At 32.2% G+C, this 14,788-nt stretch overlaps 1 protein-coding gene across 1 annotated transcript; it reads right to left on the bottom strand.

Moving 5' to 3' along the window:
* Window positions 1-930: 930 nt before the first annotated feature.
* LOC148625409 (uncharacterized) lies at window positions 931-14,305 on the bottom strand. The gene is made up of 3 exons (XM_088568926.1): window positions 13,510-14,305; window positions 3,639-3,864; window positions 931-1,290 (listed from the first exon to the last, which is right to left on the bottom strand). The coding sequence occupies exons 1-3, from the start codon at window positions 13,749-13,751 to the stop codon at window positions 1,159-1,161; spliced, it is 600 nt and encodes a 199-aa protein (XP_088425052.1). The 5' UTR covers window positions 13,752-14,305; the 3' UTR covers window positions 931-1,158.
* Between the last annotated feature and the right edge of the window lie 483 nt (window positions 14,306-14,788).

Below are 14,788 nucleotides of genomic sequence, written 5' to 3'. Positions count from 1 at the left end.
GATGTTCATATCACAGCTCATAAGTTATGCCAGAGCTTGCAGAAACTACTCAGACTGTTTGTATCGCGCTAGAATTTTAACAAATAGACTTCTGGAACAGGGTTATGTTGTTATATGATTGAAGTCATCACTACAGATGTTTTATGGTCGTCATCATGAACTCGTGGATCGTTATGGTGTATCCATCTGCACCATGAAAACTGATTTATTTAACGGGTCATAGTTTTCCTTTCCTCATTTGTCTACCCCGGACTTGACTTTTTATGAGCAACTCGGCGGGTGTTTCTAGAATAGCAGAGGACGCTCACCCTACCGGTGCACATGGTCCATGCACCCAGTTTTTAGTGGAGTCTGAGTTGCTCATTTGCTTTTGTTACTTTTTATGTATGAATTTAGGTACTTTATGTTCTTTTTTGTGTATGTCTGTTTTCCATGTCTTGTCTGTGTCCCTGGATTGCATTTTTTTAAATTACCGCTATAACCTTGGTTCCCTTGATTACTTCTGGACATTTATGTCTCATTGTTTCAACCCGACCGATAGCAAGGGATTAAATAATGACATAAATGGCCAGCCTATGGTAAAACAAAGATAAAATGAATTTTCCGTGATTAATTTTGATTCTAATAGCACTAGTTTCTTCATTTTGTTTTAAATAGGTGCAGCCTATGATTTGCACAAAATGTTTATCATGTGTTTATCACTTTTTTACCATGGTTCTGGTCGGAAGAGCTTTAAAGTACGTCATTCTAGAATTGTAGTCCATTCAGAATTAGTGTTTGAAATATTTAACTCACTAATACCAAAACTTAGCATATCCAGCGGTTTGTACAAATGAAAACTGAATTAAATTTTCAGTCTTTCTATTCATCAGATGATCTATTATAGTAGTAAAAACAAGTATTTTGTGCTATTTAAAAAAAGAATAATTCAGTTGAAGAACAATATAAAGGTGTAAGGTTTATTTTTAATGACATTGCATGAATAACAACTGACAATTTTAAAACAAGAAATCAACCCGAGTTGCATTAACATCTGATGAAGAAAGCGTTTGATTTAAGAATAAAATGTATTATTACTTTACCACATTGCGACATATTCATAAACATCTTCTGCGCCGTTCAAAAGAAAAAAAAACAATTGGTGTCTATTCATCAAACTCAGAAAGTCATTGCCTTTTTCATCGTATTTGATATTAGTTTAAACAAATCGGACCATGCTTCCTCAACCTCACGATTCCACTGGTCTTTTAGTGCAGGCTGTATTGCCCATATAAACTGTGGACCTATCAACTGGAATTTAGAAAATATTAATAATTAAAACTGAGAAACATCAACATGGTCCTATGACAAAATATGTGTAGAAGAATAAAATACAATAAAAAAAACAAGGTATTATGAAACATCCGATTACCGACCTTAGTCATACCCACTTTTGTGTTAATCATTTGGAAAAAAAAAGTATAATGGACAGAGAGAAAGTCTACATTGAGAAATAAGGTCAACATATCGATCAATTATTATTATCAATTCATTATGCCAATGTTATATTTTGAAGTAATATCTTTAAATGAGAGAAATTAAAGGTACACATTTACATTACCTATTGAATCAGTTTACGATAAGTGTCTGGAAAAAATACTACAAACTGTTTAATTTATGGTTGGCATAGGGGTTAAATCTACATTTTCTAAGAGCTAATGACAAAAATAGATTAGAGGCACTGTTAATATGTACTCAAATTTAAAAAAAACAATAATCGCATTTGAAAAGAAACCCATCAAAAGCTGCAGAGTTATATCTTTAAAGGGGTATGGTCTCAAAAAACATTATTGGACACGTAGAAGCAATCTGTAGAGAGACCATGTAACTAAATGTGGCGATATTTTTTTGTCTTTAACTCAGCAAGTGTTACTACGAAAACCCTTTTCATCTTTAGTTCTTGTGTGTTATAATTATTTTCTTTGTTGTTTGTAACAGTTGCATTCTTTGCACATTTTGCAGCCAATAAAACGCTTGTCTAAAACAGACTTCGATGAAAGTATTTCAATGGCGTAGATCGTAAAAGGCAGATTCGTTTTACTCCCATGCATATTCGATTCCCGCGAGCAGAAGTGAAACTAGATGACTTTACTTATTTTTAAATTATACTACTTATGTTTTTTTTTAATTTATAAAAAGACTGTTCTAGAATTAGCAAAGAGGGTTTGTGGGTAGTGCTTTGTTATAACCTGACATGTATAACATCAGTTTTACAATTCTCTATCACGGTCAAACATAACTGATAATCCAATAACTGTCAGCAGAGTTGTACAAATGTACATGAGTTCGATAATACTTCCAATCAAGGTAACAATAGAAAATGTGTGCACTGTGGTATAAATGAATACAATTGATCTGACCTTTACAGCATCCTTTGTCACAAGATCAGTCATACAATATAATTTAATCTTTGTAAGATTCTGTAGAAACTGGACATCATAAAGAAATAATCCCGTTTTACCCATGATTTAGATGACTTTGTATATCTATTCACGGATTTTTTGGTTAACCTCATAATAATATATCGTGCTACATAGGTATAATTTTATTCCCCTACTGATGGATAGTATTCCAATACAGGTATAATACGCGATTTTATTGTTAACTTCCAATCTATTAAAATACCCCAAACATGTCAGAAAATGACAGAATAGATATGCAATAGTAAACACTAGTATATTATAGTGTGTGTGGTAATAAAATACTTTACTTGTTAATATAATATGAGACAGGTGAAACCTGAAATGATCCCGTCAGGAGAAGCATAAATTCAAACCGTAAGAAAAAATTCTACCTAAGTGACAAAAAGTGGGGAACCTGTGAACAAAGAACAAAAACAAGTATATGAAAATGAAGGGATCAATGGAAAATCACAGCATTTAAACCAAAAAAAAAAAAAATAAATAAATAAAATAGTACACACAGAAATGAGGAGTTCCAACCCCTTTTATATGATGAAAAGAGATTTAATATTTGACATCAAATATTCTAACTGAATAGTGTAGATGTGTGGCATTATATTTTCATTGTTTTTCACCAAAGACCTACAAATGCAATTTATTGTACATAGATGACACTCGAGAAAAAATCCCTTTCTTATATTTTTATCTCCTCTGACCCAAATTTCTGCAGAGCTGTCGTCTTTTAACCAACTGTTAAAAAAATAAATACCTTTTTTTTTACCTCCTTCTACCCGAATTGTGCAGAGCTGAAGTTCCTAAACCAACTACTAAAAAAAGCTTTATTAAGTGTAGAAAATTTAGTATTATTTGTAGGAAATTTTCGTTACTGATATACCAGTTTTTTTCCGATGCAGTCGGTATATTTCCGCTTTTTACTCTTTCATCTTAAAGACGCTCTTCCATTGAAACGCAAGTCATCTGATGAAAGTTCTGTTTCCCGATTGGCAAAATACTGATAACTTAGTGGTGTTCAAAAAAACTGTATCGGAATTTGAAAATGCGTGCCATGTGTTATTTCCTGATGAAATGTAGAAAATTATTAGTAAGAAGGATAAATTTTACTGCGTCGGCTAACTTTTTTAAAGGATAGTACTTGTTTTTGACATAAATGACATTTTTTAACTAATATTAACTTACATCAATATAGTCTACTTTAGCATTATACATAACGTGTCTTGACCCCAGGTCGCTTAACACTTGTTCCAGTTTTTTCGGCTCGTCTATTCTAGCAAGACATTTTTCGACGGTTCCCATGACCCTCAGAGCATGCGATCTAAGCTGATTACTGTGTTGTAGATCATCTTTCGTCAATCCTTTAAAAGGCATGAACACATCTTGAACGTCTGGATGGGCTTCAAATAATCTACAATAAATGTGACAAATTCCCTTAAAAATGCTAAAATTATATATTTTCAAATATGTTGTTATTTGCAGGTTGCTTTTCAAAAAGATATACATGTATCGTATTTTTTATATTTGACAACGTGTATCATTCAAGTCATCAAATTGGTATATTTACAGTGACTTACCTACAACCATGACATTCTTTGTTACCAATCTGCTGAACAATACAAAGGATTGACAAAGCTATTGGAACATTTAGACTGAGCAGTTGCGATTGAAAGAGTTGATAAATACTCACCTATGAATCTTTTTATAGCTAGCTCCTAGTTATTTAAATCTGAAGCAGCTACCTGGGATATTTTACTTTTCATTGGTGAGGGGAGTTCAAATTTAATAATTTTTATTTTATTTTGTATTTTGTTGACAATATTGAAAACCATGATTTAGAAAAGTGTATAAAAGTATTTATTTTATCCTAACTACATTGCTCAGAAGTCTTATATATTATTATGAAAATGAGACCTCAATTAATATTTATTCCCTCCTTCATAAAACTGGAATAGGCTTACCAATGTGCCCTTTTAGTGGAAAGTATATGATTCATACTATAGATGATAAGGAACAAGTGTATATCATACATATATCATATGTGATAACGATCTTAACGATATCGTTATTATTGAATCCGAGGTAGAAGAGGTACTCAAAAACCGTAATACTGGTAAGGCATCTGGCCCTGACCTTGTCAGTTCGAGACTTTTAAAGACCGCGTTTTCCAATTTGAAAGGTTCATAATGTAGACTTTTCAACTTATCGCTCTCGAAGTCGTTCTTTCCCACTATGTGTAAGAGAGCTAACGTAACGCCAGTTTTCAAAAACGGGAACGTACGAGAGGTTAGAAATTATCGGCCTATTTCTATACTCAGTATCATATCAAAATGTATGGAACATTGTGTACACAAGCATGTAAATTTTTACCTGAGAGAAAATCGGATCATCACTCAACACTAATATGGCTTTACGCATGGTGACTCGGCTGTGAATCAGTTAATTGACATTTCTAATTCGTTTGGGCAAGCCTTGGATCACGGTAAGGAAGTTCGTATCGTCTTTTGTGACATATCTAAGGCATTTGATCGTGTTTGGCATAACGGATTATTATTTAAGCTACAATAGTATAGACTAAACGGACGCCTGTTACTATGGTTTCGTAGTTACTTATCGGATCGACTACAACGTGTTGTTTTAAACGGCGGTTTTTCTGGTTGGAAACCAATGAGAGCTGGGGTTCCGCAAGGATCTGTACTTGGTTCTTTATTATTTCTCATTTTCATAAACGATATCGTTGATGACATGGATGCTTATATTAAATTATTTGCCGATGACACTAGTCTTTACGTTATAGTGGAGACTCCTGACGACGCGGCCCCAGCATTGGATATAGATATTGAAAAAATCCATCAGTGGGCTTCACGATGGCTTGTACGGTTTTATCCTCAAAAGACGGAAGTATCATGTGAACATGTCAGACAGGCACATCCTGCTCTACAGATGAATAATTTCGATCTTCAAGAGGTCTTCAATCACAACGATTTAGGGGTTTACTTTTCGGACGATGGTTCATGGCATGATCATATTGATTATATTGTTAAAAAGGTGTATTCGAGGATAAATGTACTTCGGCGTGTACGTTTGGTTCTCGACCGTTTTACTTTGGAAAATATGTACATGTCATTTATCAGACCTATTCTAGAATACGGAGATGTAGTTTGGGACAACAGGTTACAGATTTTGATAAACAAGATGGAAGGTGTTCAGATAGAAGCAATGCGTATCGTAACTGGTGGTACCAAATTAACATCGTTAGACAGCCTATATCGAGAAACTGGATGGGAAAAGCTGGCGGATAGAGGGCGAAAGCACAAGCTTGTGATGTTTTATAAGATGATAAATGGTGACACACCCGAATATTTGAGTACCCTTGTATCACACGCGCGGGTTAACATCCATAACCATTTTACCCGTCAATCTAATGACAGAGATACGAACAAGGACATCCTTGTATTCGAACTATTTCTTACCGTCCACTATTCGATTGTGAAATAACCTTCCGATCGAAACGCCCAATTCCAGATCATTACATGTATTCAAAGTGCGTTTATATGTTACGAACGAACGCCGACGGCCATTAATTTATAACATTGGAAGCAGGCTATGTCAGGCATTACACATCAGGTTGCGAATGAACAGTAGTTCACTCAACGAACACCTTTTCAGGCGTAACCTCGTGGGTAGCCCAAAATGTGTTTGTGGACAAATTGAGTCAAACAGCCATTTCTTACTTGAATGAAATATTTATTCTGATTTACGACGTACCACTATTCACACTTTGAATTTTTAGTTTGACATTGATATTCTCCTAAATGGGTCTGATGCTCTATCAACAGATCAAAATACTGAAATTTTGCTCAAGGTGCAATCCTATATTATAAAGAGTAAACGATTTGAAAACGCTTAAAAATATAATTTGTATAATACATGTTATCTTTTGAGTGCATTTCATCGAATTTTTACATATTCATTATTATTATTATTTCATTTATTTATTTTTTTAGTTTCTCATTTTTCTTTATTATTATTATTTTTTAATTTTGTTATATTTTTTTCTTCTTTATAATCAATTTTCTTTCTCCTTATATTTTTTTCTGTAATTGATATTTCCCAAATAAGTTAACCCTTTTCAACTTCATTACACATATAGTACATGTATTTGTAAAAATTCCAGAGCATGCTTCTGAATGTATTGAGATGTATTCTGTCCTTTATTTGGAGACGGCTTAGCATAAGCCATACGACTTGTTTCCGAATCCTTGTGCTTATTTACTACACTCTCATATCATGTATAATATTGACGTATTCTTTGAAATAAAATATGTTTAAACTAAGGAACAAGTGCCATACAAAATGTAAACAGTTTGAGGTTCACGTGAATTACAATTTTTGAAATAGTGCTATGAATTTATTTTATTCAATTTTGAGTATGAGTAAGCTTAAAAGTGAGTGAAGTGCTTTATTAATTGTGAAGGATTTCCATTGGAATTATGGTTTTCCGGATTAACTGCACTGGTTTTCATAATTTGGGATTTAGTGCATTGAGTTTGATAGAAATTATAATTTGGGATTATAAGTGCAATGATTTTCAATGAAATTTAAGATTTGGAATAAGTGTTATTTACATTGAAACTTCTTTGGATTAAGCGCAGTTCATTGAATTTAAATGCTGTTTTCCTTGAAACTTGTGGGTTACTAAAGTGCAATGATTTTCATTACCGTAAAATGTAAAATGTTTAAATTAAAGATTTGGATTAATTGTTTTTTTTTCATTGGAAGTATAGCTTGGGAGTACGTACAATGATATACATGTAACTGGAATGATATGGAGAATATTTCTTAGTTTTATTTTCATTGTAATTGTTGTTCTGGATTAAGTACTATGATTTACAGACCTGATTTGAGTGTTTTGTTTTGTGTGAAAAATGATTTTATTGGAATTATACTTATGACTGAAGTGCATTAAACTTCATCAGAACTATATATACTTTTTTACATATATTTTTTAAATAATATGAAAACGTGTGCAAGACATTTTTAAGAATACGAACTAATGTTAAAGTAGATACTTTGAAGGAGTATATTTCAATGTATATATTAAAAAAAACAGTATCAAAGTAACAAAATCAATGGATTCAGCTTTGAAATGGGACAATTAAAATAAATAGTAGTATAACATTGTAACTTCAAATTATTGTTCATTCAATGAAAGTGTTACCATTTTATTTTTATTTGCCATTTCATACTTGTTATCCACTTTGAGACCTGTGGGTTTCAATCTTTTTTTTCTTGGAAAAATATAAACAATATTCACAACTAATAGTTTTCCACACTAGTACTTTCCTGTCTTAGCAAGTACAAAAAATACCAATTATATAAAAAAACACATTAAATTAACTCAAAACACATTGTTGAATGATTTATTCAACTCATAGTTTTCCTTTCCACGTTTGTCTACCCCGGACTTGACTTTTTATGAGCAACTAGGCGGGTGTTTATAGAAAAGCAGAGGACGCTTACCATACCGGTGCACCTGGTCCATGCTCCCAGTTTTTAGTGGAGTCCGAGTTGCTCATTTGCTTTTTTTACTTTGTATGTATTATTTTAGTTGCTTTAGTTCTTTGTTGTGTATGTCTGTTTTCCATGTCTTGTCTTTGCCCCTGGATTGCATTGTTTTGATTACCGCTATAACCTTGGTTACCTTGATTACTCATTCACAACCTGAGATAATTCCATATGATGTGAAACATAGCCTGTATTGGCTGCCTTACACCTGACCAGGTAAATTTTCATGGGCGAGTGGCTACCAATTTATCAAATCTTGCAATAGCAACTGGTCAGTTTAAATGTCCCAGTAGCTTTGTCAATCCTTTATATTGTTCAGCAGATTGGTAACAAAACAGCGTCATGGTTGTAGGAAAGTCACTGTAGTGTTTCCTGATTATATAAAGTAGAGAGGCCATTAGGATGAAAATAATAATAAAAACAGTAACCTTTTTTTACCCGAACGAAAATAGAAATTAAGCAAATTTATTTAAATGTCTCTCAGTAAATTTTGTCTATTTCTTCTTATATATTCCTTAAATGTATTTTACAAAGAAAACTCTTTGCTTTTCACCATATCTGATCCCGAATATAATATTTGTAATAAAATGTAAACAATGCGCATTATTTAGTTGATCCTGTATATTATTTTTGTCATTTAAGTGAGCCTAACATGGAACTGATTTGAAAAATGAAGCAAAAATGTATAAATCCAACAAATCATCACTTATCAACTTATGTCGGTAAACTGTAGGACAAACGGTTAGAAACGACTTTGTGACGCATTTTTGACACATAAATGTCGTCACATCTCGTAAATGTGTGAATGAATGGCTTCCGCAACATCTTTTTAAACAGTTAATTTGATTACATATCTTTTATTTACGTCCAAGGCGACATTGGATATCAGGGTTAACGAACAATCCATCTCGTATAATAAACTTATTCCAAGGCCAAGTCATTTATTTTGCGTCTTGTCAATTTGTCGATGTATCGTTTTATATTGCATCCAAAACCTACCAAAATGACAATTCTCTGTTTGCTGGATTCGCATTAGTCCTTTAAATTAAGTTCAACTCTCAGTTTATGCTGTTTTCGTACATTCATCAATCAGCGCCAATATTTTCCCTTAAATGTCATGTATGAATGTATTCGCACTTTCTGGCGTCTTATATCTTCCAGACCATAAAGGAAATTTCATTAAGTTAATGTTCTATTTTGCGAGACATGCACCGTTGTATTACGGATTACTGAACCCAATATGATTTTATTATGTAACGCAGAAACACTATCAATCAGGAAATAACGACCAAAAAAGTTCTTGTATTCCTGATGGATGAAGACTGATCTGGAAGAAGTATGCTTAAGGGTAAAATAATTGAGTGCATCAACAACAAAGGGACATTGCCAATGACGTTAGAGGGATTGATTACATATTCATACTCCACGGAGTTAATTCTATAACATTCTGTGTTACATCACTAAGAGATACAAAACTAAACAAAACTTATCTATTAGGTTTTAACTTTGGGGTATATTAGATCTTTCTAAGGCAAAACACAGCACAACACGCTCGACAATAGTGTTAAACAAATTTATAGTTCGATGAAACTTTTGTGAAGGGAGAGTTTATTTCATCAATTATTGCTGAACAAATAAACAATAAAAGAGATGACAAAAAGGTCAAAGTATATGTTATTTTCTTGTTTTTATTTCATGTGAATCTTAGGCTAATTTTGTGCCCAAGAAAACACTTTTTTTCTGGGTAATTAAAAGGATGTACTTGCTTGTATTGAATAAAACAATAATTCTCAGATATGAATACTGTTGATACATTTTAGATTTTAACCGGCTTTATGTGTTGTGGCAGGCCATCGGTAGTCTCGTATCGATACTCAAAATAAGAACACTGCGTTCTCTCTGTATGAAACATTACTACAAAAATAAAACAAATCAGTGAAGGGTTTGTTTATTTTTGTATTAATGTTTCATTTTCTTGATATGTAAAATGCCTAGTAAACGTCTTATTTTATCTTCTATGCTGCAACATCGAAAGCATATACACTGACTTGACAAGATAAGAAAAAAAAATCAAATACTTAAATCGTTATCACTAGAATATTTGTTGCAATTCACTTCATCTGTGCAAGTTATCATTTCGAAGAAAACAATTATGCATTAATGAAATACACGACAGAGGAGCAAAATATTTAAATATACATTGAACAAACGCATTTAAAACACAATGCTAGAAAATATTACACGGACATTGTTCAAATGAACCAGTAGACTCAACTGGTGACATGATACATTACTTTTGTATTGAAAAACACAGTAATTACCAATATTTGTAAGCATCTAATGCTGTAATTTCCGTTGTGTAATGGTGAAACAATTATATTGATATTAGAAGGAATGATTGGCTATGCAGATCAGTGAGAAAAATGCCTATATCATAAAACAGATGAAAAATGGAGAACAAATGAGAGAAGATGAAGGATAATAAGCTGTTTGATGATCCGTTACTGTGAAGAACAACTCATTGCTGCTGGTTTCAAGAACGAACATAAACATTCAAGTTATTTCAGTGAAGATATTGATTTTATAAATTATCTGAACATTAAACATATATATCCTTTGTTTTATATTTTGAGTGAATATAAACGATAAACTCAGCAATATTTAAATGAGTCAAATGAGGAAATTATCAGTTAGAGGTAAAAAGCAAATGCAGGCTCCATAAGGCAATCCCAAACAGATATGAATTTTCCTGATTTTATATTATGTATGTTCGAAACGATTCGAGAATCAAACGAGATCTTATGTTTGGTTTCATACAACTTCTTATCTTTTAAGTTCAAGACCTTTTTTATTCATTCACTTCCTGGTTGGGCGGAAGTCTGTCGGTAAAACTTACAAAAAAAAAAAAAAAATAATAATAATGATAGTTTCGTTTAAGAATGACCAAAAGTTGTTCACTCATTGTGCATAGGGTCAATTGTGAAGGCCTATGGTATTAGGGTCACTAAGATCTATTTACTTTCTATTTGATATTGTTAAAATAACTCCTCTTGAATCATTAAAGAAGTTGCATTTTTTAATCGGAAAACGAGTCGTTAAGGAGGTAGACCAAGGGTAAGGGACACAACTCTTAGAAATCATTGAAAAGTTTGTATTCAGCATTTTACATCAATCTCAGGTAAGCATCAAAATAACTTCAACTGATTTCATTCTGTTTCATAGAAAGCCTGATAAGCTTTGGTGAAGTTGAATATAATACAAACATATCATTTCAAGATTTATGCTTCTTTCCCTAGGACTACCTCCTCCTATAGTGCAGGAACTCGCAAAATCAAGGATAAACCGGAATAATGATATTGTGACCTCTTTGTTCATAACAGGCATGTCAGGAGAGAAATGGTGAGAAAAAACTAGCCAATCTTTATGCTTCCATTTTAGTCGTAATAGTTCCGGTATTAGCTTTTGTTGTGTACATGATTGTCAAAAAGGGAACAGAGTACTATCTTTAAAAAAGATAGCCGACGTGGTAAAATTTGTTTTTTTTACTTATACTTTTCTACATTATATCAGTAAATAACACAAGGCACGCAATTTCAATTTTCGATACAGTTTTTTTTCAAACGCCATTAAGTCATCAGTATTTGGCCAGTCAGGAAACATATTTGCGATCAGTTGACTTACGTTACCATGGAAGCGTGTCTTTAAGGTCAAAGGGTAAAAGCGAAACTATACCGACTGTGTCGGAAAAAAGGAGAACAATTTCAATTTCTTTAAACATTTTACATATCAGACATATGTTAATTGTAATGCAAATTCTGATTAATTGTTTTATGAATGAAGAAGAATGTGTTTGTTGAAAAGAGAATATTAGTCATTTCATGCAGTGAAGTGATGAAAGATTCAAGTAACTTACAAGGTCTACAGGTTTTACTAACTACTTTTCCTTTATATTTCGACAGAAACAACTGGTGTATTTATATAAAACCTTCCTAATTTGGATGAAGTTAGGTGTGCTGTTAACAAAGCATTATAAGCAATTAAATTATGTTTCTAAAGACTACAAAATTATTATTCGACTATGCAAAAAGAAGTAATGTAAAATTATTATTGTTCGTATGATTTTCGTATTTTCATGAACAGTCAATTTAGTTTTCTATTAAATAAATAAATGGTATTGATAAATACATCAAGTGCAAATTAAGAAAAACGCAATTTTTACATGCATTATAACGTACAGAACACACATTTCTGCTCAAGAGTTGAGATATTTTAAACAAAAAATATTACAATGATTATTTTCTTTGCTAAATACGAAGAAGAGATACATACATGAAATGTGAATAGTTGTGATTTTAAACGTAGGATCAACTGCGTTCAAATATGAACGCAAATTTTACATTAATATTGTAGAAAGGAGGTAAAAAATAGAATCGTGTTGCATATATATTGTAGGTTTTTGAGAGAATCAGACAGTGGGTTAAATTCCACTTCTTCAACAGTGTAATTTGAATATTTGTAACATTAGAATGGTGTAAAAATACCTGACTACACTTTCAACGGTAAGTAACGTGAAGCATTTAGAAACATAGAAAGTATTGCAGAAATCAAATAATATTCATTTCAAATAAAGTAGTTGATATATTGTCAAATCGGTGAATTTTTGGCATGCTTTATTCAGAATTGTTTTTTATTTTGCCCGCTTCATACAAATGCTTGAACATAATTAACAAAAACAGATACAAAACAAATTTATATAAATAAGTTACAGATGCTACTGGTTACCCAACAGTCTAAGAGACATGAAACTTTATTTTAGAACTTTGTTTATATTTAAAGCATTAATTATATTTCCCAGGCTGCAACACACAGACAAATTTGCAAACTGTTTTATCTCATGATCAAACACTTTTCTACAACTGAAAAAACAATTATCTACCTTAATACCCAAAAACAATGCCCAATAACATTCTAAGTTCACGAAATTAAAGTATGCGGTCTGTGAAAATTATCGGAGGCACATCAGAACTCGATATACGAATTTTACCAATATTTCGAAAGTTTGAAATATGTATTAAGAATAATACTTGTGTCAGTTCTTATCAATGTAAGATGGTCTTATAAAAATGTATTGCGTTTACTACAACTCTATTGAGTTTATTTTCTTGCACTGTTTATTCAATTATTGTAAGAGACATTGACGTCTTAACGTCTTAAGGAATCAAAATCGTTTGATAAAAAATAAATTGGAGACCAGATTTGGGTAATGAAAATGAATAAATTACTAGCAATGTAATGCTTAGACGGTATATGTTTCCAACATTTAACCACTTTGGCAAACGAAGCAAAAGGAGCAGGCAATTGAAAATGATTCTGCTTCATCAAAAGTGACTTTTAAGAAACTAAAGCAGTATTAGACAAACATGCTATAAAGTTAAGAAAAGATGTGATCATAATCCCTGATTCAGTCACTTATAAGAATACTACTTACTGCATAAACATGACAACACCAACTCTTGACATATCTTCCTGGATTATCTTCCATGTATCAAGAACCAGTTCCTTTTGTCGATCAGAGAACTCTGGAACAGGGTCGATGATACACTCTCCATTTGTCGGAGTTTCATGTTCCTCATTGTTAGCTTTTAAGTAATTCTTAGTCCTTTTTGATTGAGACAAGTCAATTCCTTTTCGTAAAGCGTCTTTTCTACGCTTCGTACTGATGCATCCCATTATAAAAATATATTTTCTTTTATATCTCGAAGTTGAACATTATTTTTGTTGAAAGCAGATCATGATTTCTGTAAAAATATTGAACAATTTTATCATTGTACAGTTTAATCCATCGATTACTATTATAAGCAATTCATATTTGATGGTTGATCACGAACATAGATTCACTTTGATTTCGTTTTCCCCTACTTCATGGATGTTCCAAAAGCATCATTAATAATACATATATTCCGCATTCATTTCTGCTTTTATGTAAACATCAAAGATATTGTTGCTCCAATCGAATCAGCGCATACACCAAACGATGTTTTACAATAAGTCATATACCATTTGACTGTGAAAGGGACATATCAACTTCTTCATTCCTTACAGACCACATATCTACAACTAATTCTCAGACCAAATGCTGAGAATCCTAGAAATCCTGTACTCCCAGTTCATTTATCAATATCGTATCTTGATTGGCATGCTTAAAGAAATAAGCTTTTATAAAGCGTTCTTCGATTTCATTTGTTCTGCAAAAACTATTTTGTAATATATTCATTGTAGGAAAAACGGAATCAGCACAATTTCTATTACTTTTATATGAATGATTAATTCAACATCTGATCTTTACATTCGCTCGGATTCGTGTCGATTGTGTCAGGAAATGTAAATAAATTCATATCTGGAATTACTTTTAGATACAATAAAGCTTGTTCATATTTGTCAACAATTGATTAACGATCTGTTATTGTAACGATGCAGCAACTAATAGAAGATGAAATTCATTCGTACATTTTGCATTTTAGTAGAGATATCATAAAATTTCGGATTATCTTTGCCCGACTGGTTTCTCAGTCTTACTTCCGTTTAAGAAATAAATTCATATTACACACCCGTTTAAGTACAGCCTTCAAGCATGATGCTCAAATGTGCTGCATATATCACAGTGAGCATGACTGTCCTTAAATATACCCGTCTTAAACCGATAAATCGCCCTATCTTTCAAGATGATAGTTTTTACCAACGAATTACTTACAAAAGGCAATGAACTG

Source organism: Perna viridis, chromosome 2, assembly GCF_037379345.1.
Source record: "Perna viridis isolate PV_CMFRI_1.1 ecotype Kerala chromosome 2, ASM3737934v1, whole genome shotgun sequence".
Classification (NCBI taxonomy): Eukaryota; Metazoa; Mollusca; class Bivalvia; order Mytilida; family Mytilidae; genus Perna; species Perna viridis.
This window is presented reverse-complemented; position numbering and strand designations above follow the sequence as displayed.